Source organism: Nansenia antarctica, assembly GCF_963989245.1.
Source record: "Nansenia antarctica genome assembly, chromosome: 7".
NCBI classification, from domain to species: Eukaryota; Metazoa; Chordata; class Actinopteri; order Argentiniformes; family Microstomatidae; genus Nansenia; species Nansenia antarctica.
The window spans coordinates 16,907,896-16,933,635 of record NC_137677.1 but is presented as its reverse complement, the minus strand read 5'-3'; the positions used below and the strand labels follow the sequence as shown (position 1 = coordinate 16,933,635).

At 41.8% G+C, this 25,740-nt stretch overlaps 1 protein-coding gene across 1 annotated transcript; it reads left to right on the top strand.

Annotated features, from left to right (window-relative positions):
• Positions 1–150: 150 nt before the first annotated feature.
• med16 (mediator complex subunit 16) lies at positions 151–14,967 on the top strand. Its single transcript, XM_080535676.1, has 16 exons — positions 151–234; positions 379–568; positions 730–837; positions 1,063–1,232; positions 2,180–2,461; positions 2,681–2,830; positions 3,128–3,233; positions 4,530–4,685; positions 4,971–5,200; positions 6,547–6,753; positions 7,733–7,943; positions 8,655–8,788; positions 8,992–9,184; positions 9,890–10,106; positions 13,376–13,459; positions 14,039–14,967. The coding sequence occupies exons 2-16, from the start codon at positions 427–429 to the stop codon at positions 14,163–14,165; spliced, it is 2,517 nt and encodes an 838-aa protein (XP_080391802.1). The 5' UTR covers positions 151–234; positions 379–426; the 3' UTR covers positions 14,166–14,967.
• The last annotated feature ends 10,773 nt before the right edge of the window (positions 14,968–25,740 follow it).

The following is a 25,740-nucleotide window of genomic DNA, read 5'->3' as shown; positions in this document are numbered from 1 at the left end:
TTATGTTTGAACACTTAATGAATCTTTATTCACAGAAATGTAGACGTTCATATACAAGTGTGATTCAACCCTGCTCAAAGACCAGATGGCATCACTGATTTTTGTTGTGTTGAGTTTCTTTCATGACATGTTGTGCATTCCAGGTTCTGGGTGGCAGTCAGGTTCAACAGCTAGCTCACTCACACTGCACAGGCTGGCTTTCCACATCAGTTACAGGATTTGGCTTTTCACCAGGTAATACAGCTAGTTAGCTAGTGGAACTGCGAGTGATTTTCAGTTATTTAGAATGATTGTTATTATTTGGCGTTTGTATATTGAATACTTTCTAAACATGTATATTAGCAAGTGACTGACAAACCTATTTCTCTGATTGTGAAGTCAAAGTCTGCAGAACTTTGCTTAAGCAGTGAAAAGGCCCATGGTTGAATGATGGAGGTCGCCTATGTGTGCGAGTGGGAGAAGAGACCCAAGAGCAACCACTGCCCGTCCATCCCCCTGGTGTGTGCCTGGTCCTGCAGGAACCTGGTGGCCTTCACCACTGACCTCAAAAATGAAGAAGACGAGAAAGGTACATACATCATAACCATGTGATTTCTGACTGTCAGTGCAGAAATGTGTTGTTCCCAAAAATGTTAAATGTGATTGCCTCTTTATGTCTGAATCTGTATGGTGCATATTATGCATGACTTCATAATGAGACTATAACCACAATGTTTCACTTTATTTCAGATGTCAGTCATATGATCCACATCATTGACACAGAGCATCCATGGGATGTGTATTCCATTAATTCAGGGCACGCTGAGGTCATATCTTGTCTGGAGTGGGACCAATCAGGTGGGTCAGCATTTGTATGTCAAACATGTATTTAGCCCATAGGTCTTTTGAATGATTACATTTTGTTTGGGCACCTGGCTGGTATTTACCTCAATTTACTGTGATATGCTGAGCAATATACTTTAAAGTGGTGTGAACATGGAACAATCATAAGGGAGTGAAAGTATGGCATGGGTATACCCTATTACCGTTGTCTTATTCTATGTCTATGTGCATGTATTTCAGGCTCCAGGTTGCTGTCTGCTGATGGAGATGGGCAGATCAAGTGCTGGGCCATGGCAGACCACCTAGTGAACAGCTGGGAGAGTTCCCTTGGAAGTGCAGTGGACGGAGACCCCATTGTAGCCCTCTCCTGGCTGCACAATGGAGTCAAGCTGGCTCTTCATGTGGAGATGGTAATGCATTTGCCTGACACAGTCACTCACACAGTGTTACATATTTCTGATCTATGGACATGAGGTTGTATTGTTTACTCAATACTTGAGGACACAGGTTTAAAGCTCTGAGAAATGCTGAACAGTGCCGAGCATAACAATATAGTATATAGATATAGCTATTGTTTCATTGATATGGTCCCAAAATATATTTACTTTGTGAATTCAAACCTTATACCTCGTTGTGAGCTCAGATTTACTGTGTCAAAACACATAATGTGAGACTATTCCAGGAAATCTAAGTGTTCTGTTCTGATATCTATGAAGCACTGTTATATATTTCGGGACCATGTCAATGGTAATAGGACAAGAAATATGCCCCAAAAGAATTTGAGTAAAATTCAGCTTCCAAGCTACTGATGTATGCTGTGGTAGGATTTATTCAAATGACCAGGAGACCGAAGGTTATCAGAAGAATTAAGTCTTTATTTTATTCTAACAAAGATGTGAATAGGTTTGCAAAGCCATTCCAAATTGTTAAACATGAAACACATCATTTACAGTGATGCTTGAAAGTATGTGAACCCCTTGTGCAATCATATATTCTTTTAGTTTTTACCATGAAATCTTTATTTAATTGTCTATTTGTTTATTTCTCTTTTTTATCTGACATAACAGGTTTATATTTACCAATTCCATGATGGTTTAGAGGGAATCATGCATGTAGTAGAAAAACTAAATTATAAAGAAATGTGTGCATCTTTGATTTCAACTCATGACAAATTGTAGCAAAAACAAAAGCGAGGAAAGATGAGTGTGTCAGCTCAGTAACAACTTGATATACATTTAATCATTCACATAAGGCTTCAATAAATGTACTGATTCATACACTGGGATTTTCCACCACAATGCCAATATGCCATCATCTACTCCACACACAACCTGTCTTCTCTTCTGCAAACCCCTAGTCAGGCTCTACCAACTTTGGGGAGAAGTTCTCGCGAGTGAAGTTCTCTCCATCACTTACGCTGTTTGGGGGCAAGCCCATGGAGGGCTGGTTGGCGGTGACGGTGAGCGGCCTGGTGACCGTGTCCCTACTGAAGCCCAACGGGGCCCTGTTGACGGCCAGCGAGAGTTTGTGCCGCCTGAGGGGCCGCGTGGCTCTAGCCGACATCGCCTTCACTGGCGGGGGCAACATTGTTGTGGCGGCCACCGATGGCAGCAGCTCCTCACCTGTGCAGTTCTACAAGGTAGGAAGAATCAGCATGACCAATATTAATATTAGGTATTGTTTTTGCCTTGACGGTGATACAGCAAATTCCAATTTAACTCAGGAACCAACCCCCCCCCCCCCATTTTTACTACCTCACTTCAAAAACAATTATCGTGATGAACATAGTCTACATTATATTTATTACCACTGAATTATTGTGTTACAAGGCTCCATTGTTGTCCAAACCCTACTCAAGGTATGCGTGAGTGTGGTCAATGAGAAGTGCCGCATCGACACTGAGTTGCTCCCTTCGCTCTTCATGCGCTGCACCACTGACCCAGTCAGGAGGGACAAGTACCCAGCCGTCACACACCTCAAGTTCCTCACCAGGGAGAACTCTGAACAGGTGAGAGGCACGCCACAGCCCTTAATAACAACAAAATGTCTTGTTGAGGTAGTTTCATTCTGTTTATGTTAACAGCTCTGGAAAAAACTAAATGTAAATTGAGTCTATAACACAACAAAAAAGGTGAAGAGGTTTGAATACTTTACGAAGCTACTGTATATACAATTGCTGTGAGTAAGAGGTGTGTGTATACTATGGGTGAGTTAGAGTGACAGTGATTTTTAAGGGTGGTGCACATGTGTGTGAGTGGTAGCACTACAACAGACTGTTGTGTCTTTATTGTGGCTTCCCTTGCAGGTGCTGCTGTGTGCCTCCAGCCAGACAGGCAGCATTGTTGAGTGCTGGTCTCTACGGAAGGAGGGACTCCCAGTCAATAATATCTTCCAGCATCGTTCACCCGTAGGTAAGGCAGAGAACCATAAAATCAAATATGGAAAACATACCGTGAGTACCACATCTCTTTTGGGTGCATGCCAATAGTTGTAGCTGGCTTCATCTCATGGCTTCACCTGCCCCACCTGCACTGACATTAAAGAACTGGACATGTGAATTCTGGTTGGACATACTCCATATTGCTATCTCTTGTGTATTTCAGATTAGTTGGGGAGGGAAGGACCACATTTAGGGCCAAACTGTATAGCAAACTCTTCATGTCCGTTTATCTGATGGCCCTCAGCCACTGTTGAAACTGGCCCACTGTAGTCAAAGAGACAAGCTACATGGCAGCAGCAACCGACACCGAAGTGAGCTTATGTGGCTGCAGTACCTTTTTAGGCTCTGAGTCTCTAAAGCATAAATGTCTTGCAATGTTGATATCTGCCTCAGTTTTGCTGCCTTTGGTGTAGCATACTAAACAATGCTTACAGAAGCAAACCACAACTCTTGCTATTTAGTTTCTGAATTGGACTATTTCAATGTATTCTATAGAGATCCACACAAGTCAAATTCACCAAGCAGGTCTGCTCTGTGGTCAAAAATTGCTTTTTTCACCTCGCTAAAACAAGGGCCTACCTTCCACAGAAGGACCTACAGAAGGTGATCCATGCCTTCATAACAATCCGGCTGGATTACTGCAACTCCTTGTATGTTAGCATTGCTGCTTGACTCCTCATCAGCACCAAGAAGTGTGACCACATAACACCAATCCTGGCCTCACTCCACTGGCTCCCCGTCCTTCCGTATTGATTTTAAATGACTTTTGATTGTTTTTAAATCACTAAACGGGCAGGCACCCCCGTACTTGGCTGATCTCCTGCGCCACCATACCCCACCCAGAGCCTTAAGGTCAGCTGACCAGCTGCTGCTGGAAGTCCCTAGGACCAGACTCAGAACCAGAGGGGACAGAGCCTTCGCAAAGGCAGCCCCTAGGCTCTGGAATAGCCTCCCCCTCCATGTCAGATCTGCCCAGAGCGTCGAGGCTTTTAAAACATTAGCTAAGACACACCTCTTCTCCCTGGCCTTTGAGCTGATGTGAGCCTGCCTCCCGACACTGCACTTTTCTGCACTTTTATTTCTGCACCTGTATTTTGTATTGCACCTTGTTTATTTGTGTATTTGTATTTGTTGTTTTCTTTTTTTTCTTTTTTTCTTTGTTTTATTTGTTAAGCACTTTAGGTGGCTGTTTTGTCGTTGTAAATGTTCTATAGAAATAAACATTACTTACTTACTTACTTACTTACTTATTTTCCCCTCTTGACAGTGGGTGAGAAACAGCCTATGATCCTGAAATGGCGTATCCTCTCAGCCACCAACGACCTGGACCGAGTGTCAGCTGTGGCTCTACCCAAGCTGCCCATCTCCATCTCCAACACAGACCTCAAGGTGGCCTCTGACACCAAATTCTGCCCAGGCCTTGGTATGTGACTCTGTTTCATCCACGACTGACATGATAATGATGTCTTCTATCTGATATCTCATCCAATCCACACACAAAAACAAAAGACAATTATAGGAAATATATAAAGAAATAAAAACATTTTAAGGATAAGCTTAATTTAATACGCACAATTACAGGGTACAGTTTGCCAGTAAATCTTTTCCAATAAAAACTGGAAATGTCACGTATAAGAAATATTATGAAAAGCTGTGACTGACAAGCAGGCTGTTCCTCACAAACCTCCTCCTCTCTCTTGGACTCCAGGCCTTGCCCTATCTTTCAACGATGGTAGTATCCAGATACTCCACAGACTCTCCCTACACACAATGGGTGTGTTCTACGGGTCTTCCTCTTCCTCCTCCAGCTCCAGCCAACGGCCCGGGGATGAGCCGGCCATCAAGCGGCAGCGTGCCGGAGGTCCCACCGTCCACTTCAAGGCCCTGCAGTTTTCCTGGACGTCACTGGCCCTGGCCGGAGTGGACACCCATGGCAAGGTGAGCAAGGAACTCTGTAGCATCTAAATTACCTGTACTAGCTAGAGTACGTTAGCTCCTGTGCTTTGTAGCTAAAGTGGTACTTGATTTATCTTGATAATCCAGCCACACAGCTGTGAGAGTAACAATTGTCATTTGATGGTCAATCCCTATGTGACCAAACATCATTTGCTAAAGCTTTGCTTTGTTATACAAGTAGCAAGGACCTGTGTTGTCGAGAAAAATACCACCTACCAAAGCTATCAGGAAACCGAACACTGGTATTTACCTGGAAATTGACTAGGTACTTAGTAATTCCATGGTAGCAATGAGGTAGCCTACTGTTTGGACCTAATACCTCTGTAGTTCAGCTGGTGACATTCTGTAGATGGTAGTAAATGGACAGTAAAGCTTACCACCTGGAGAGTATGGTGAGCATTCTTTGGTCATCCACTGTTGAAGTCTGGCCAGCATAGAATCCATTATGCATCATTTATTGTATCAGAGGGTGCTTGAGGAAAATGTGAGACCATCTGTCTAAAAATTTAAGCTGAAACGGATGTGGACCATGCATGTCATGCAACATGACAGAACCTAAACATTACACTAAATCCACCAAGGAATGGCTAAAAAAAAAGAAATGGAGAGTTCTGGAATGCCCAAGTCAATGCCGGGATCTATAATCCTATTGAGGTGGGGTGATTAGGGCATAGGGTGTCCTAACCTTTTCCTCAGTAGGAATTGGCATCTTTGTTCGTTTTTTGTTAAATAAATGATGACAAAGTTAGATTTTCATTGTTTTTGGTTCGATTACATCACCTTTATCTATAGATGTTGTTTGAAAGAAGATCACATATTGATATGTCCATATCTCTTAAAGAAGAACTAAATATTTCATGGGGTGTCCTAATTTTTTCACATGACTGTACCTGACTTATCAGAAACACCTGTCAAGCCAATTGGCCCACTACTTTTGGTGCCCTGAAATAGGGGGACTATGTATAACAATTGTTCTCATTTCTAAATGTTGAAACCAGTATGTACACAAATACCCTCACATACAAGCTATGAAACTGTACTTTAACCTCATAGTAACGTTTAGATTTCAAATCCAAACCATTGGAATACTGAGCCAAAAGAAGAAAAAATGCTTCACTGTCCCGTTGCTTATGCAACTGTATATACTCTACACAGTATGGTATTGGAAGAAAGACAATAAACCAGGAAAACAAATATTTATAAACATATTGAGCAGAAGCAAATGGTGAGCAGACACAATTTTTTGCTTTAATGGTATTTATTCCTCTTTACTTTACTTTTTGAATCCGACTGTACCTTCCTCTTTAAATCAAACACCTCCCTTTCAGCTGCATATGATCCGTGTGTCCCCTTCCATGGGCCAAATGTTGGACATGAACACATTGTTGCGCCACCTGCTCTTCCTGTTGGAGTACTGCATGGTGACGGGTTACGACTGGTGGGACGTGCTGCTCCATGTGCAGCCAGGGATGGTCCACAACCTGGTTGAGAAGCTCCACGAGGAGTACATGAGACAGAACCAAGCCCTTCAGCAGGTAGGATGAGTAGGGGATGCAGCACACAATGTACCCCTTCATAGGTCAGACCCCAGAAACAAGAGGCAAGAAAGTAATCCGTAATCCGTAAAACATTATTTTGAGTATTAGTAGTCACTTTTGCTTCCATATTTTCAGGCAACTAGTGTAGGCTATACATTTAGCAATTGATCCGTTTTTCTCAGCAGCGAATTCTGGTGCAAAAAAACTATATTGTCATAGTCAATTGTTTTAAGATGGGGAGTTAGTTTAGCATTTTGTTGTTCGTTAGTTTAAACCATCTCCAAATAAAGTCTTACCAAATTGAATACTGAGACTGAAGTCTTGATAACAAATGTGTAACAACATATTTGATAATGGATAGGGATATACATTGGGGAGTGTTTGATTAGGTTTGTAGGAGTTTGATAATAAAATGATTGACAACCACCATAGCAAACTTTTTTCAGCTGAAAACCATAAAGGCTTTAGCTAGCTTTGAATGAAAAACAATGTTGAAATATACTAGATGCAAACAGTGCCTTCTTTGCAAAAGTATCCCCTGCCCAATTGTTACATGTTGTCTCAGAGCCTGAAATTGAAATACATTAAATTATGTATTTTTCTTTTCCAAATGAAAGAGGATTTTCATTCTGATATCAAATTATTGTTATTATTATTATTAGTAGTAGTATTATTGCAATCAGACTTAATTCATCTTGTTGAAGAAATGCTTGCATTTGAGCTAATTTTGAAGTGCCACAACAAAGGCCTATACCTATGCAAACATAAATGTCAGATTAATTTTTTTATTTGTCTTTCTCTTTGAAAGTGTCCAGTGGAGAAAAGCCAAATTCTATGCACTTCAATGTTAGGCTCTAAGGCAATATAATGTGAATATCGTCCAGGGCGTGAATACTAGCAAGGCACTGTATAAGTAGATAAGTTGGTGAATTATGAATTATAAGTAATAATAATAATCATGTTGTGTTTGTTGTAGGTGCTCTCTACACGTATTGTGGCAGTGAAAGCCTCCCTCTGCAAACTGTCGTCAGCCACAGCAGCACGTGCCTGTGACTTCCACGCCAAGCTGCTGCTCATCGCCATCAGTTCTACCCTCAAGTCTCTCCTGAGACCCCATGTGCTAAATACACCAGACAAGAGCCCAGGGGACAGGCTTACAGAGATCTGTGCCAAAAACACTGACACAGGTAGAACAACTGATAAACCTTTACTTGGGTTCGGATAATTTCCGTGTATTGAGGATTATTGACATCACTATTAGTGTTGCAGATGAAAGATGATAATTCTATTCAAGGGTTTCCAGATATAGAATTCTAGTTAACCCTAAGTGGAATCCCACACCATTTCAAAGTAGACTATACTTTTGGGGTATATTTGAGTGGTAGTTGAGACTGCAATATGTTGTTATCAGAGATGCAGTGGAGGGCAAACACATATTTTCTTTTTACATTGTGAATAACATTTACACTCCTTAAAAAATAAAAAAATAAGGGGATTATGTTACCTTTATTTTCTCCAGTGTCAAGTGTTTACCCATATTTCTTCTACCACTACCTCCGTGGTTATCATTGCAGAATAAATACTGGACAAACTGAAAGTGGTTGTAAAAGTATAAAAACCGAACCTATGTTAACTAAAGCTGTTCTATATCAAAATATGTGCATCTTTTCACTTACATTGTTCGGATTAATATTGTTTCTCCAAACATGCACACTGTGCTCACAGAACTAACTGAACTGGATAATACTGCTGTTAAACAATTGAACTGATATTTGGTCAATTATTAAACTCATAACAGAAAAATAACCGACATTCTGATTAATCACTATTCACTAGAAAGCACTCCTGGCTTCATTTTGAATTACTTTGAATTACCTTGGTGTGTCCCTTCTCCCTAGATATTGACAAGGTGATGATCAACCTGAAGACTGAGGAGTTTGTGTTGGATGGCCCCCCGCTCCAGTCTCTGCAGCAACTTATCCAATGGGTGGGAGACTTTGCACTCTACCTGCTGGCCAACTTGCCCAATCAGGTAAGGGATATCTACTAGGCCACCATTTAGCTACAGGGTATCCATTTTGTTCCTGATCAGCTTTTTTCAATCAACATGTGACCAGGAGTTTCTTTCATGAATGTATTTAATGTTTTATTAACTAGGACCCTAGTCTGCTTATATTTAGATATGGTTAAAACCACAGATGTCCATGTCAACATGCAGCACTCTGACCTCCATAGGGTTCCATCGTGCGCCCAGGCTTTGGCTTCCTGCGGGATGGCTCCTCGCTGGGCATGCTGCGGGAGATGATGGTGATGATCAGGATCTGGGGTCTGCTCAAGCCCGGCTGCCTGCCCATCTACACGGCCACCTCCGACAACCAGGACAGCATGTCACTGCTGTTCCGCCTGCTCACCAAGCTCTGGCTCTGCTGTAAGGACTTTACATGTGAATTGATATCTAGTCGGTACATGTCTCTCTCTGTGTACATATTTTATTATTACACAAGGGTTCAATCATGTTCTTGGATGTGTATATGGGGTATGTCTTGGTACTCCTGTGACATCGGTTTACTGGCCCACAACCATGTGTGTCAGTATGTCTCTGCATGTAACAACCATGTGTGTCAGTATGTCTCTGCATGTAACAACCATGTGTGTCAGTATATCTTTGCATGTAACAACCATGTGTGTCAGTATATCTTTGCATGTAACAACCATGTATGTCAGTATGTCTCTGCATGTAACAGAGGTGGTTTGGAACCACTCTTGCATGATGAGTAAACTTGCCAGAGATCTGAACACTTGCATTAACTCCCCATGTTAAGTCAGGTGTTTGTTGAGCAGAAAACCCGATCAGTCCCTGTTCCCGGTCAGGTTGCATTGGGGCTGTGTCATGAATGGGTCTCTTCGCAGAGGAGAATGAGGTCAAAGGGTGTGGAGGTGTTGTGAAGGTGTGGGAGTCCTGGGTTTGAATCCAGTCAGGGATTCTTATTCTTTCTGTGTTTGTATGTCTGCATGTCTGTTTCTCTCACGACCTCTGTTTGCATGTGTCCATCTGTCTTTGTCAGTCTGTGCATACCTCTCCCTATGTGTATGCCCTTACCTCTTCTCATCCATGCATCCCCATCCCCTCCAGCTCGTGATGAGGGCCACCCCCAGGAGCCTGACGAGCCTCTGATAGACGAGTGCTGCCTGCTGCCCAGCCAGCTCCTGGTGCCCAGCATGGACTGGTTGCCCATCAACAACGGCATCATCTGCAAGCTGCAGGGCAAGAACCCTCTCCGCCTGCAGTTTGGCAAGCCTTACAGCCTGCCAGGGCTCAACTCCAGTGCCCAGGTGGAGATCTTCTCTAGGTAAGGCCTAGGAGAGGTCTTCTCTAGGTAAGGCCTAGGAGAGGTCTTCTCTAGGTAAGGCCTAGGAGAGGTCTAGGAGAGGTCTTCTCTAGGTAAGGCCTAGGAGAGGTCTAGGAGAGGTCTTCTCTAGGTAAGGCCTAGGAGAGGTCTTCTCTAGGTAAGGCCTAGGAGAGGTCTAGGAGAGGTCTTCTCTAGGTAAGGCCTAGGAGAGGTCTAGGAGAGGTCTTCTCTAGGTAAGGCCTAGGAGAGGTCTTCTCTAGGTAAGGTCTAGGAGAGGTCTTCTCTAGGTAAGGCCTAGGAGAGGTCTTCTCTAGGTAAGGTCTAGGAGAGGTCTTCTCTAGGTAAGGCCTAGGAGAGGTCTTCTCTAGGTAAGGCCTAGGAGAGGTCTAGGAGAGGTCTTCTCTAGGTAAGGCCTAGGAGAGGTCTAGGAGAGGTCTTCTCTAGGTAAGGCCTAGGAGAGGTCTAGGAGAGGTCTTCTCTAGGTAAGGCCTAGGAGAGGTCTTCTCTAGGTAAGGTCTAGGAGAGGTCTTCTCTAGGTAAGGCCTAGGAGAGGTCTAGGAGAGGTCTTCTCTAGGTAAGGCCTAGGAGAGGTCTAGGAGAGGTCTTCTCTAGGTAAGGCCTAGGAGAGGCCTAGGAGAGGTCTTCTCTAGGTAAGGCCTAGGAGAGGTCTAGGAGAGGTCTTCTCTAGGTAAGGCCTAGGAGAGGTCTAGGAGAGGTCTTCTCTAGGTAAGGCCTAGGAGAGGTCTTCTCTAGGTAAGGCCTAGGAGAGGTCTAGGAGAGGTCTTCTCTAGGTAAGGCCTAGGAGAGGTCTTCTCTAGGTAAGGTCTAGGAGAGGTCTTCTCTAGGTAAGGCCTAGGAGAGGTCTTCTCTAGGTAAGGCCTAGGAGAGGTCTAGGAGAGGTCTTCTCTAGGTAAGGCCTAGGAGAGGTCTAGGAGAGGTCTTCTCTAGGTAAGGCCTAGGAGAGGCCTAGGAGAGGTCTTCTCTAGGTAAGGTCTAGGAGAGGTCTAGGAGAGGTCTTCTCTAGGTAAGGCCTAGGAGAGGTCTAGGAGAGGTCTTCTCTAGGTAAGGTCTAGGAGAGGTCTTCTCTAGGTAAGGCCTAGGAGAGGTCTTCTCTAGGTAAGGCCTAGGAGAGGTCTAGGAGAGGTCTTCTCTAGGTAAGGCCTAGGAGAGGTCTTCTCTAGGTAAGGCCTAGGAGAGGTCTAGGAGAGGTCTTCTCTAGGTAAGGCCTAGGAGAGGTCTAGGAGAGGTCTTCTCTAGGTAAGGCCTAGGAGAGGTCTTCTCTAGGTAAGGCCTAGGAGAGGTCTTCTCTAGGTAAGGCCTAGGAGAGGCCTAGGAGAGGTCTTCTCTAGGTAAGGTCTAGGAGAGGTCTAGGAGAGGTCTTCTCTAGGTAAGGCCTAGGAGAGGTCTTCTCTAGGTAAGGCCTAGGAGAGGTCTTCTCTAGGTAAGGCCTAGGAGAGGTCTTCTCTAGGTAAGGTCTAGGAGAGGTCTTCTCTAGGTAAGGCCTAGGAGAGGTCTTCTCTAGGTAAGGCCTAGGAGAGGTCTTCTCTAGGTAAGGTCTAGGAGAGGTCTTCTCTAGGTAAGGTCTAGGAGAGGTCTTCTCTAGGTAAGGCCTAGGAGAGGTCTTCTCTAGGTAAGGTCTAGGAGAGGTCTTCTCTAGGTAAGGCCTAGGAGAGGTCTTCTCTAGGTAAGGTCTAGGAGAGGTCTAGGAGAGGTCTTCTCTAGGTAAGGCCTAGGAGAGGCCTAGGAGAGGTCTTCTCTAGGTAAGGCCTAGGAGAGGTCTAGGAGAGGTCTTCTCTAGGTAAGGCCTAGGAGAGGTCTAGGAGAGGTCTTCTCTAGGTAAGGCCTAGGAGAGGTCTAGGAGAGGTCTTCTCTAGGTAAGGCCTAGGAGAGGTCTAGGAGAGGTCTTCTCTAGGTAAGGCCTAGGAGAGGTCTTCTCTAGGTAAGGCCTAGGAGAGGTCTAGGAGAGGTCTTCTCTAGGTAAGGCCTAGGAGAGATCTTCTCTAGGTAAGGCCTAGGAGAGGTCTTCTCTAGGTAAGGCCTAGGAGAGGCCTAGGAGAGGTCTTCTCTAGGTAAGGCCTAGGAGAGGTCTAGGAGAGATGTAAATGTGGTTTTGTCTTTTTGAAGCTAAGTGAGGTACTCACAGTGTTAGTACTCTGGGGATTGTCTCCAGGTGAGGCCAAGGAGAGTTCTTGGAGAAAAATAATGAAATAAATAATATGAAATAATAATTCCAATTATTATTTGACTGCTGTATGTAGCATAAACATTTGCATAACTTTATTCAGCTTATATTTTGGTCAAAGCTCAACTGAAGATCTCTGACCTTTTGAGATGCATTGTGGTTATTTATACAACAGTTAGTTCCGACCTAGTAATTTGATTGGACAAGAGGCATTCCATGAGTTACGATATACAGTATAACAGCACTGGGACTTTTAACTATATGTATCACTCCGCCGCACAGGTGTTCTATTAAATTACCGTTAATTAGACTACCGGTACATTAACGGTCATATAGCCTACAACAGAAAGAGAAGATGGATATATTTCCAAATATAACATTTGACTTAAATTATGAATCAGAAGGAGAGGACGAAGGTACTTCAGTGCAAACCCCCAGGTGTGCTGATATGACACCGGCCGACCTGGACACATTGGAGAAGAGTAAAAATGAAATTAACACCGTAAGGCAAACAACATGGGCCTTGAACTGCCTCCAGACTTTAAGCCTTAAACATATAGACATCAACATTCAGTCCATTGAGAAGGCCGAGCTAAATACAGTCCTGAGGCAGTTTTTTGGGTCCATCCGGACAACTAAAGGGGAGCACTACAGCATCAGCAGCTACCTTGGGCTTCGTGCTGGTCTAAACCAGTTGAACAGTCCCGTTGCGGAACTATTTTTTCTTGACGGAGCCAAAATAAATGATTAAATAAACAAACAAATAATAATCTGTTGTCACTTATTACTGTTAATTAATAAATTGCGCTGTAGAACTGTTGTATAAAAGCAATATCACACTCGAGGTCGTGTGTTATACTGAATATCAGCACGGCTGTGATTGTCTTCGGTACTCGGCCTGCGGCCTCGTACCTACGACCGAATCACAGCCGTGCTGATATTCAGTATAACACACTCCCTCTCGTGTGATATTGCTTAAATGTAGCCTATAAGAGTTATGGTAGCGTTTTAGATTTTTTCATCCTCACAATGCTGTAAATGTAATGTGTGTGTTTGTGTGTGTGTGCACGTACGTGTGTGTGCGCAGGAGCCCAGGGGCCCAACGGATGGACAACCTGCGTTGTCTCCACATGGGTGTTTGCCCCACTGAGGAGAGTAAAGCCTGCACCAGGTCAGACATGAGTCCTCAGCCATTTCACCCTCCGTTCCACTCTTTCTATCATTCTACTCCATTACATGTAACTCTACCTCCTATAAATAATGTAACTAACATGATTAGAGCCGATTTCTCACAATCAGATAAAGTCTACTCATTGACTTAAAGATTAGACTCTGTAACTGTCTTGGTTTATTACTTGCTGTTGTACACTTAACTGGGGAGACTTTACCAACACAACAAACCCTGAAAGGTTTAGGTTTATAGCATTTTTGTTAGATAGCAGTGTATAAGGTTATCTCAGTGCAGTATGCATCTTCCTTGTATGCCTAATATGGCATCTATGTCTAAGTAGTTGAATTCGAATGACATTTGTAGATTCTGAATTTGGCCAAATGTTACGGAGTTTATCTTTAATTGCTCTTTCAAGTAATGATGGCCTGAAATAACCAAATTTTCTGTCTGACAATACATGCTCCCCTATCACACTCCCTATCATACCTTTTTCTTAAATCCTCCCCTCCCATCTCTCTCTCTCTCTCTCTCTCTCTCTCTCTCTCTCTCTCTCTCTCTCTCTCTCTCTCTCTCTCTCAGATGTGGCTGTGTGACCATGCTTCGCTCGCCCAATAAGACCAATGCCATGAAGCAGTGGGAGCAGCGCTGGGTCAAGAACTGCCTCTGCGGAGGCCTCTGGAGAAGAATCCCCTCCACGCTGTCCTGAGACCAGCCAAAAAGAGACTGGTGCAAGCTCTCCACCACCACACACTCTGCTCTCAGATCAGCCTTCAGACAGTAGCCTACATGACTTTGCCACATACAAGATTGGTGTTTACATCTTGTGGAATTTGTTCACCATATTCCCAAATCAACCCCTTCCCCCTAGGTACTTCTGGCAGATTTTAGATGATTCGATGAGTAAAACCTAAATATTGCTTGTTCCACCTTGCCCCTGATGGGCTAGGAGGAGTTTCTCCACATTTCTTTTACCTATTAGATCTACAAACATGGTCTTCATTTCCACTACAATGCCGTCTCATGGCATGCCAGTGCTTGCTAGTGCTGTTTCTTTTTCCACTGTTTCTTTCATGCCTGAGAGGTGCTTGATCGGGCTGAAACACTGCATGGGTCAACTCCTTCAATCCTAATCAGTAATTAAAGTCAACTGGGGAAGCTATCAATATCAATGCACAGGGCTATAAGAACCAGATTTTGGAGCTGAGTTTTTTGGCCTCCATCAAATAATTCCGGTCCAACACATTAGGGCACTATATTGGAAATTAAGCTATTGAAGTCGTAGGAAGGGGCAAGAGGTTGTTTCTGTATTGGGCTTTTGTGTCCTTGGATAAACGTTTGGACAAAGTCATTTAAAGTTGTACTATTGGCTGTCCATACAGATGCATTTTAAATATCATCATTTGAAGAAGTTGATTGATCATGTCATCATTGTTTTCTACTTGTAAAGTAACGTTTTCTTCTTGTAAATAGAAACCACACATTATTCATATTTTCTCTTTTTGTATAGAAATACATGGCAAGACAATAAAACTTGTTGAAGGCATCATGTGTATTGGGTTTTCACTTGAGGTCCAATTTGATACCGTAATACTTATTATTATTATTATTATTATTATATATAATGTATTATATCGTTTTTATTATTATTATTATATTTTGGGGGAAATCTTTCATTGATGTCTTTGTAATTTTGTCAATTTGATGTAGTTAGAGTGTATTGCCACAGAGGGGCTCTAGACCAAGTGTGAGAGAAGATTTATTCACATCAGTCTTGTGTGTGCTAGGGATTAGATTAGGGAGCTAATAATGAAAAGGATTAACTGAACATGGGTTTATACAAAAATCACAGATTTACTGCTCACTCAGCAGTAAATGACGTTCCACATTGGATTCTTATTTCAGTCCATGAAATGGCAGGTATGTATTTATGTATTAAAAACACACAATTCATTCACAAATCCTGCATCAATCACATTCCTACCAACAAGGAATTGCAAGGTAACATATTAATCGCATGTTGTATGGACCACTTAGATGACCAAATGTAAAAATGTAATGACCAAACCAGCACATAACATATTATGGTGACCTAGGCCAGGGGTTCCCAACCTTTTAACTCCCTATTTCACACTTAATGAAATTCATGACCCCCATTTGAAGAAAGAAATGTATTTTCTGTATTATAGATATATATTTTAAAAACGGTTTTGTGGCCCTTGAAATCTTTCACACCACCTGCTCCCCTCGGTTATGATGCATACTCATATTGCGCTTAATTATCCCTCTTATGTTTTTGTTGTCTTAAGGGCTCTGCACACAGCGTGCGATTTCTGTTGCGCGTCAACGTTCCATTTTGAAGTTTGAATGGAAGTCTATGAGAACATCGCATTTACCCACACACGGCCCCGATTTTAATCGCACGGCGAACATTCGATTCCATTCATTTTGAATGGGACAAAGCACACGGCGTGCGAGTTTTGTCGCACTGTCAAATGAATGGAATCGAATGTTCGCCGTGCGATTAAAATCGGGGCCGTGTGTGGGTAAATGCGATGTTCTCATAGACTTCCATTCAAACTTCAAAATGGAACGTTGACGCGCAACAGAAATCGCACGCTGTGTGCAGAGCCCTTTAAGGGCTCTGCACACAGCGTGCGATTTCTGTTGCGCATCAACGTTCCATTTTGAAGTTTGAATGGAAGTCTATGAGAACATCGCATTTACCCACACACGGCCCCGATTTTAATCGCACGGCGAACATTCGATTCCATTCATTTTGAATGGGACAAAGCAGTGCGACAAAACTCGCGCCGTGTGCTTTGTCCCATTCAAAATGAATGGAATCGAATGTTCGCCGTGCGATTAAAATCGGGGCCGTGTGTGGGTAAATGCGATGTTCTCATAGACTTCCATTCAAACTTCAAAATGGAACGTTGATGCGCAACAGAAATCGCACGCTGTGTGCAGAGCCCTTTAAGGGACATCAAAGCAGAGTAGACAACTGTGAAGATCATGCAAATGATACTCATGATTGATTCTCATAGAGGGATTTTCTCATTGATTTATTTTCAATTAATTAATATGTTTCAAGTAATTAATATAACTGAACATTATCATCAACAGCAGCTATTGTGTGCACCTCTCAGACAGTTCCTGTTTTTGGACTGGTCTGAATTCTAAGCAGTAGCAAACCGATCCATGGTTCTTAAGGAACAAAAACACAACCAACATTTTTATGTGAACTATGCAACTATGTTGCAGCTACTCAAACACTCAGCAGAACGGCTTAGACTTATATTAAACTAGCCTGAGGCACTATCAAGATAGTAGGCCTATCAATGAGCTGCATACAGTATCTACTCGTATTAAAGAATTATCTTTCATATTTCACCAGGTAGCCTACTAACAATGATGCCTTCTGAAAATGAAAACAATTTGGGGATAGTGTAGCAAAGGCAGGAATTGACCTATGCAGTCTAAATCAACACTACCCCCCAGGGGCATAACCTTTCTGTCTGGTGGTTTTTGCTGTCAATAAGGGAATGGTTTAGACTTCAGCAAGCATGTCGTCAGACTCTCTGAGCAATCAGTATGTATCAATTTTGTGATAGAAACAGGTAAATACACACAAACACCATGGCCCATAGAGCACAGCAGGCTACCCGCCATCCTAAGGATCCCAGTTAGACTACCGATAGAGCACTGGAGTTTCCCATCCTTATAGCCCTTGCACTAAAGACTTCAGGGTAAATGGCAAGGTTTCAAAGTGCTGTCTTATCTTGATGATCTTGCTGTCTGTACACAGACAGCTGCAGCCTATTCATAAGGGTTGTATGTCATCAAGTTAAGAACAGCATTGTTGAGTCAGTCTCTCAGAACCAGGGCAAGTCCAGGGCAAGCAAGTAGCCACTTAGCTATTTGGCTTCAGCTCAGTGAATTGGCCTTCACTTGAATCTCTCATTTTGTAATGCCATGAATGTTGGTTATATAATAGAAACTTGTTTCATTAGACCGTATTGAATTTAATGCTTGAGAGACTTGAGAGTACTTGTGTTCTGGATAAGAGGGCTCTTGAAAGCCCTTATGTGGGTGGAGGAATAGGTAAATGCTTCTTGAAAACTGTAAACAATAAGTTACTGAAACACCTCTGACTTCAACACAAACCTTTCAAGTATCTGACTGCCCCAACACTCTTCCATTGCTTCCTCTCTTTGTTGCACACTTCATGAACCCTGCTAAGCAAAATAACTTAATTGGATTTTCTATTCTTCCATAAAGATCAGTGGTTAGGAAAGGAGAAAAGGAAAAACTATTCAGGAGGACTATTGGGACATGACTCATGTTGGTCATCCAGGGCCGTCCAGGGCCACCTGGCTTTTGTGACACATATCTTGACATTGACACAGATTGAAGACACTAGATGTTAGATAAAGACACTAGATGTTATTTCTTAGAACACAAGGCAACAACGCCACAAGGCTTTTGAAAGCTCATTGAAGGGAAGAGACCAACTGACTGATTCCATTGACTGGCTAGCAGCATCCGTTGGGGTTGGCAGCAGCAGCTAGTGACTTGAGTGTGTTCACCTGAGGCAGCTGTTTCTTTCCCCCTTCTGTTGAGGCCTTCATGCAACTCAGCGGAACCACTCTGCAGTACACAAAGGGAAAAGAATGGGAGGGAGGAAAAGTCAATCAAAACGCAATCAGTCGATGCAGGGTCATAAACATGTGTCAGAAAGGTGAGGGAGTGCATTTCATACAGTGTTACCCGGCCCAGCCATGTGAAAATGTTGTGAAGACGCATTTTTTACGAGTTCAAAAGCCCCTTGGGTCCGTCCATTGGATTCTAGTTTCAGTCACTTGGGGTTAGAAAAGGGTGAAATGGATTCTGCATATCCTAATGATAATTATATGATCAATTATGTTGGTAATCTAAAGGTCATTATGTGGGATGTTATGTGGGATTTGCAGATAAATGGTAATAAAGCAATCATAGTTCCTCACTATAACCATATACATGTACATCTACCAAGGACTTATGCAACAAAGCTGGAACAGGCAACTAAAAAGGACTTCCTTTCCTGTATGATAAGGGTAATACTTTATCCATGCGTTCTCTTTCTAACTATATCTCGTGTTAGAGAGAGAGACTTTCATCCAGGACTAAGGACATGAAACAAAAATAATCATAAAGGCACCTGTCAACATCTGCAGGTTGGTAGAAGTCTATGCTGGTGCACTTAGTAAAGTAGTCCCTCGCAAGGTCTACATAACCCATTCATAGATGATGCAAAATTCCTTTATTAGCGCCACATACAATGCTACTGTGAAGCCCCAAGGCTATTCAGCATTTACACTAGAGATGTTCGGTCTGACAGTAAACAAAAGGTAACTTTCAATGCTTTATGACACCTTCATAACCTCTTCATAAGGTGTATATGCTTTGGAAAACATTCATAAGGGAATGTAATGCTATGCAAAGGTACTTAGAGAAGCACTAGATGTAAGGACCTGTTATAAATAGCCTTCATGTTATGTTACTTTGCTTATAAATGATTTGTGAAGCATGTAGGCCTTATAGAGGGGTGCTGAACGCATTCAAAGTTATTCTTTGTGAAGGGTTAGCCTGTGAGATAGCAGCATTCGCTAATGACCCAATGCTTGGTTGGATGAGAGACTAAACGGCTGGATGGAGTGCATTCATTAGCTGTCTGTGTGTGTGTGTGTGTGTGTGTGTGTGTGTGTGTGTGTGTGTGTGTGTGTGTGTGTGTGTGTGTGCATGTCTTGACAGGGAAAGGGGCTGTGACTTCCCTTGGGGGTCTACCAAAAACCAGCCAGTGACAGAGGACACCTTGAATGTGGCCCAACCATGACCTTAATCATAACTGAGAGTGACAAAGCTGGGAACTGAACCTTATTTGCCTTTGTCAATTGCAAATCCCCTTCATTAAGACTGAGCAGAAATCCCCTTCATTAAGACGACTGAGCAGAAATCCTCCAGCTCAGAATGACACTCAACTCCTCTTATGTCCCACCACGGCAAATGTCCTCTCTCTGAATGGAGCGTGGGTGTGCAGCTGAATATTTTCAGGCAGTCAAGTGTGATGTAGCGGACACACCAGAAATGTTGTCTGTTTAGTCACAGGTACAATGTGACACACCATTGTTTAGCATGGGTCTCAACGGTGTTGTCCTCATAGATGTAGAAAAGGCTTTTATGAATAATGCACTGTGCACTGTGTTGTTATGTTGAGTTACAACAGCTCTAGGAATTTGTCATTTACCAGAAGAGTGTAATGCAAAAAATGCTGTAAGTAAGAAGTTGTGAGTAGTCAGAGTACTCTATGAGTAGACTACTAGATACTTTCATCTCCCAGGGTAGACTGCCAATATCATTTGGAATGTGTAGTAACTGAATGTGTAGTAACTGGTATAATGTGTAGTAACTGGTAGAATGTGTAGTAACTGAATGTGTAGTAACTGGTAGAATGTGTAGTAACTGGTAGAATTTGTAGTAACTGAATGTGTAGTAACTGAATGTGTAGTAACTGAATGTGTAGTAACTGAATGTGTAGTAACTGGTAGAATTTGTAGTAACTGAATGTGTAGTAACTGAATGTGTAGTAACTGAATGTGTAGTAACTGAATGTGTAGTAACTGGTAGTAAAGCTCATTACGAGTAAGGGACTTTAAAACTCAAGACTGTGGAAAAATGTGCTGCAGTGTGTAGTGAAAGCTTGGCCGCTGGTATCGGTATTATTCTCCCAATTTAATATGAAGCCCATATGAAAGTCTGCAAGATAAGCAAACCTTGTAAGGCAAACAACCTATTATACAGTGGGCAGTTTTCTCTGAAAGGAGTGTCTGCAGCAATTACCTTATTAGTGACAGTAGCCCTAAAATAGATACTCAAACGTTTCAAATGTTTTGTCCCCAACCAGAGACTCTTTGGGGTTATTTGTTCTGATGTGAGTAAGCTACACCGCTGAATATTCACAATAAAACATTAGGGAGAGGGACCAAGAGAGATGGAGCATGCAGACGTACTGTATGTGTCCTTTAACCTGTTAATTGATTGTGAGGGAAAGAACCCGCCTTTCTCTCACCCACTCACATTGACTGCACATCCATACACAGGAGGCTACACACCCCTCCCTGCACCTCTATGCTCTCACTGTCTTTGTGATCCACTGATCACGATGTAACGTTGCCCCCCAGTTTCCCCCCCATTTTTATGATGAAATAACAGGGGTGTCAATAGTCAGGTTAGCAATTTTCTTCTGTCACTTTGCCAACACGAGGCGCAAGAAGACCAGGATATCTGAGCCAACCTATTGAACCTGGAACGTTAATGCATTTCTCGCTGAATTGTCAGTTGTGAAATCCAAAGCGCCCTGGGGTCTGGGAAATCGTGCTTTATCCCACACCAAAGCTGCACCCTCAGTCTAAACGCTGGCTTCGGGATCGCTGAAACGTGAGCAGAAATAGGAATGTGACATGGACTGAGTTGCAGTTAGACATCTCCAGTTGCAGTGCGTAAAGGGGGGGACGGCACAGAAGACACCTCTGTACACTCGGACATTCCCCGTTATCCAGTTAAGGTGAGACAAGCTACAATGATGCCAGTTCTATTCAAGGAAATGTGCATTGTTTTTGGTGTTTTTTTTAAAGGCGTGATATGTCTTTTAACAGTGAGTGAGATAAGTGAGTGCAGCGTTTAGCCCCATGTGTGACTAGTATTTTTTTGTAAATGTAAATATAAACATAATACTAGTCACAGGGGGATAGCAGCTCGTATTATGCTGTGCTACTGCTGTGTTTGAGTAAGTATTAGTTTTATTAAAATAAGCCAATCATATAATCTATAATCACACAATCTCCATTTTCTGTCCCTAAAGATTCACCCTCAACTTGTTATTTATTTTAGGCTCATTTATTGAATATCAATGACATGCATATTTAGGATTATATTAGAATGATGCTATGATTCAAATGTATTTATATGCCTCTTGCCCCTTGGTTATTGGTTTTTCATTCTTCATTCAACCATTTAAAAAATAATAATAATTTAAAAAAAAAAATATATATATCATCAAAGTCGCTCCCTCACCTGCTTTGTGAAATATGATAACGGAGATTTTAACCATGTGGTTTTTGTAACTGTCATGTTTGTGATTCGTAAAAATGGAATGCGATCCCCGCATTTTTTGAGATATGGTTACACTCATGAGGGACGACTGCGCGTTTTGTCGTTTTGTCATGAAGGTGTCGCATATTCTTTTGGTAGCCTGACAATTTGCATACATTATACGATACAATCAGTGTCGCAGTTTTATCTCTGGATGTTCTCAATTGATAAACACCACACGTTCTCTGCGTATTGCTTAAGCTATATAACTTCATGCCTGCAGTTACTTATGTTGCACCACCCACATTTGAAACCATTTTATTGTTGCACCAACTCATTTTTATTTGTATCTATCTATCTATCTATCTATCTATCTATCTATCTATCTATCTATCTATCTATCTATCTATCTATCTATCTATCTATCTATCTATCTATCTATCTATCTATCTATCTATCTATCTATCTATCTATCTATCTATCTATGGTGTCCATTTAGTCATATTTATCTATGTGTCTGACTGTGTGTCTATCTGTCTGTCTATCCACCTGCCCATCTAACTGTTTATGCATGGAGATGTTGATATATAGTTATAAGTTATATATCACAGTATACTTTGTCTGTTTTGGAAAACGGTGATTGTGTTACCCTCTAGATTCTAGATTCTCGAAGTACAGTTAAGCTAACTCTGATGTAAATCACTGGGACTGGAGTATGGGTACCACAACTTACTTGCATTTTGTAAAGGATGGACCTTTCCACAAATTAGTTGTTTTTTAATACAATTTAACAGATATCCTCAAATCAGCAATTCAATGCCCAAACAACTTGACTACTCAAAAGGTTTGTCAACAACACCAACAATAATGTAGTCCTTCATTTTCTTGGAAGGCGAATTGTTTTCCTGAAAGGAGCCAGTAACAACAACACCGGTGCCTGAAGAAGTGTGTGAAAATGAGGCTGAGGGACCATCTTGACTCCCATTCCAATAGGCCATATAGTGAGGATGGCTGGATCTGTCATTTTATAATCCGTCCTCTTTAATTAAATGACTCCCTATGCAAGCCAAGAGTGTTGTCAGGCTTCCCCCCTCGGTTCAACCCAACCTCCTCCTGATATGTGTGTTCAGGATGCATGAAGCTGGCATGGGGGCGGGAGTAGAACAATATGAAGCAATGAAGGTTGGGGTAGTATAGTATAGTATTGTATAGTATATAGTATATAGTATAGTATAGTAGGCTATATAAAGTTAGGTCCAGAAGTATTTGGACAGTGACACAATTTCCATAATTTTGGCTCTGTATGCCACCACAATGGATTTGAAATGAAACAATCGAGATGTAATTGAAGTGCAGACTTTCAGCTTTAATTCAAGGGGTTGAACAAAAATATTGTATGAAACGTTTAGGAATTGCAACCATTTTTATACACAGTCCCCTATTTTCAGGAGCTCAAAAGTAATTGGATAAATGAACATAATCATAAATAAAATGTTCATTTTAATACTTTGTCGAGAATCCTTTGCAGACAATGACTGCCTGAAGTCTGGAACACATGGACATCACCAAATGCTGGGTTTCCTCCTTTGTGATGCTTTGCCAGGCCTTTACTGCAGCAGTCTTCAGTTGTTGTTTGTTTGTGGGTCTTTGTGCTTTTAGTTTTGTCTTCAGCAAGTGAAATGCATGCTTGATCGGGTTGAGATCAGGTGATTGACTCTGGCCATTGCAGAATATTCCACTTATTTGCCTTAAAAAAACTCCTGGGTTGCTTACGCAGTATGTTTTGGGTCATTGTCCATCTGTATTTGAAGCACCATCCAATCAACTTTGCTGAATTTGTCTGAATCTAAGCGGACAGAATATCCCTCAGCACTTCAGAATTCATCTGTCTGCTTCTGTCTTCTGTCACATCATCAATAAACACTAGTGACCCAGTGCCATTGGAAGCCAGGCATGCCCATGTCATCACACTGCCTCCACGTTTTTTTTTTTTACAGATGATGTGGTATGCGTCGGATCATGAGCCGTTCCAAGCCTTCTCCATACTTTTGTCTTCCCATCATTCTGGTACAGGTTGATCTTAGTTTCATCTGTCCAAAGAATGCTGTTCCAGAACAGGGCTGGCTTTTTTAAAATGTTTTTTGTCAAAGTCTAATCTGGCCTTTCTATTCTTTAGGCTTATGCACCTTGTGGTGAACCCTCTGTATTTGCTTGTGTGAAGTCTTTCTTTTATGGTACACTTAGATAATGATTATGCCTACCTCCTGGAGACTGTTCTTCACTTGGCTGGATGTTGTGAAGGGGTTTTTCTTTACCATATAAAGGATCCTGAGATCATCCACCACTCTTGTCTTCCATGGACGTCCAGACCTTTTTGTGGTGCCGAGCTCACCAGTGCGTTCTTTTTTTCTCTGAATGTACCAAACAGTTAATTTGGCCACTCCTAATGTTCCCACTATCTCTCTGATGGATGTTTTGGTTGTTTTCACAGCCTAAGGATGGCCTTTTTCACTTGCATTGAGAGCTCCATTGACTGCATGTTGTGCGTATACAGCAACAGCTTCCAAATGCAAATGCCACACTTGGAATCAACTCAGACCTTTTACCTGCTTAATTGATAAAGAAATAATGAAGGAATACCCCACACTGGCCCATGAAACAGCTTTTGAGTCAATTGTCCAATTACTTTTGGTCTCTTGAAAAGGAGGGATATACATATTAAAGAGCTGTAATTTGATTTTTTTTTAAATTTGTAATTTTCCTTCCATTTGGATGTGTGAATACCCTTACCCTAAAGCTGAGAGTCTGCACTTAAAGCCCATATTCATTATATAACTCTAACCTAAAGATGTTTTGGTAAACAGTTAAAATAACACAAATTCTGTCTGTGTCCAAATATATATGGACCTAACTGTACCTTTTCTGGAGGTCTTGTATGACTGAAACATCCAAATGAATCTACTGGGAGCAGTCTTCTGGCAGTGTGCGGACTCTACTTCTTTGTATTGTAGTATAGTTAGGCTACCTGCAAGAACTTCAATCCACTTTCAGCCCTGGCTATGATTTTTAAAAAATAAAGGGAAAAAAAAGTATCAAGCACCGCAGCGCACTCAGTACGTTTAAATGCTTTGAAAAGATGCATAATGTTAATTGACAAGGCAACCCTAACCCTAACACTATAACAATAATATGATCCCCTGAAGGAATGAGTTATCAGGTCTTCAGAATGTCTCTAAAACAAGCAAATTGCCACTGGGGGCTTCATAACTTGAGAAGAAAGCAACCAAATCAGCATATAAGTGGTCAATAGAAATACTATTTAGTTTCAACACATGCAATTCTGGATTTTTTTTTATGTTGGAGAATTAAAATGCTTTTCATGGTCAAATATATTTATTACATTTCAATTTTTTCAATTGTGTTACAAAAAAGTGCAACCGCCGCATTTTGTAATAACCTGCACAATATGTAATACATTTATTACATAATAAGGCAAACACTATTACATTTTGCGTTCAGGCGATTTATTACATAATGTGCAGGTTATTACATAATGCGGTGTTATTACATATTGAAAGTTACTTTTTATTACATTTTGGGATTTTATTACATAATGTGCAGTTATTACATAATGAGGCTTAACATGCCCAAATCATCCCAAATTCTCAGAAAATACTCCATGACTTTATTTAAATGACTGTTCAGGCATGACATTTCAAACATGCTAATTTAGGATCTATTGACTAACATTTTGGGGGGTTAAAAACAGTTAACGGTTAGTGACCCTGCCCAGATTGAAGAGAATCAAAGTGTGGACTGAAGTTTGTTCTTGCTTCTTACTCTGAGAAATACTAATTTATAAAAATAAAAAAAAATAGATTCCTGAGTTTTCTTTTTGCTTTTTCCAGAACTGCTAGCTTGTCCTTGTACCTGAGGAACTTAAGGACTAAAGTATAATCCTGGGTCTATCACCATTGGCAATAGCTTTCCCAGACAGGTGTGCTTGTTTACTCCATTTCAATCAGCATGTGGTTCAGTTGTAACTTTTCAGAAATCTTAAAAGAAAGCTTACTGACTTTTTAAAATCCAGTTTACTTAAAGTTACCTTTAACCTTCTGTGTACTTTCAGGTTGGTCCCCATCCACCCCATCACA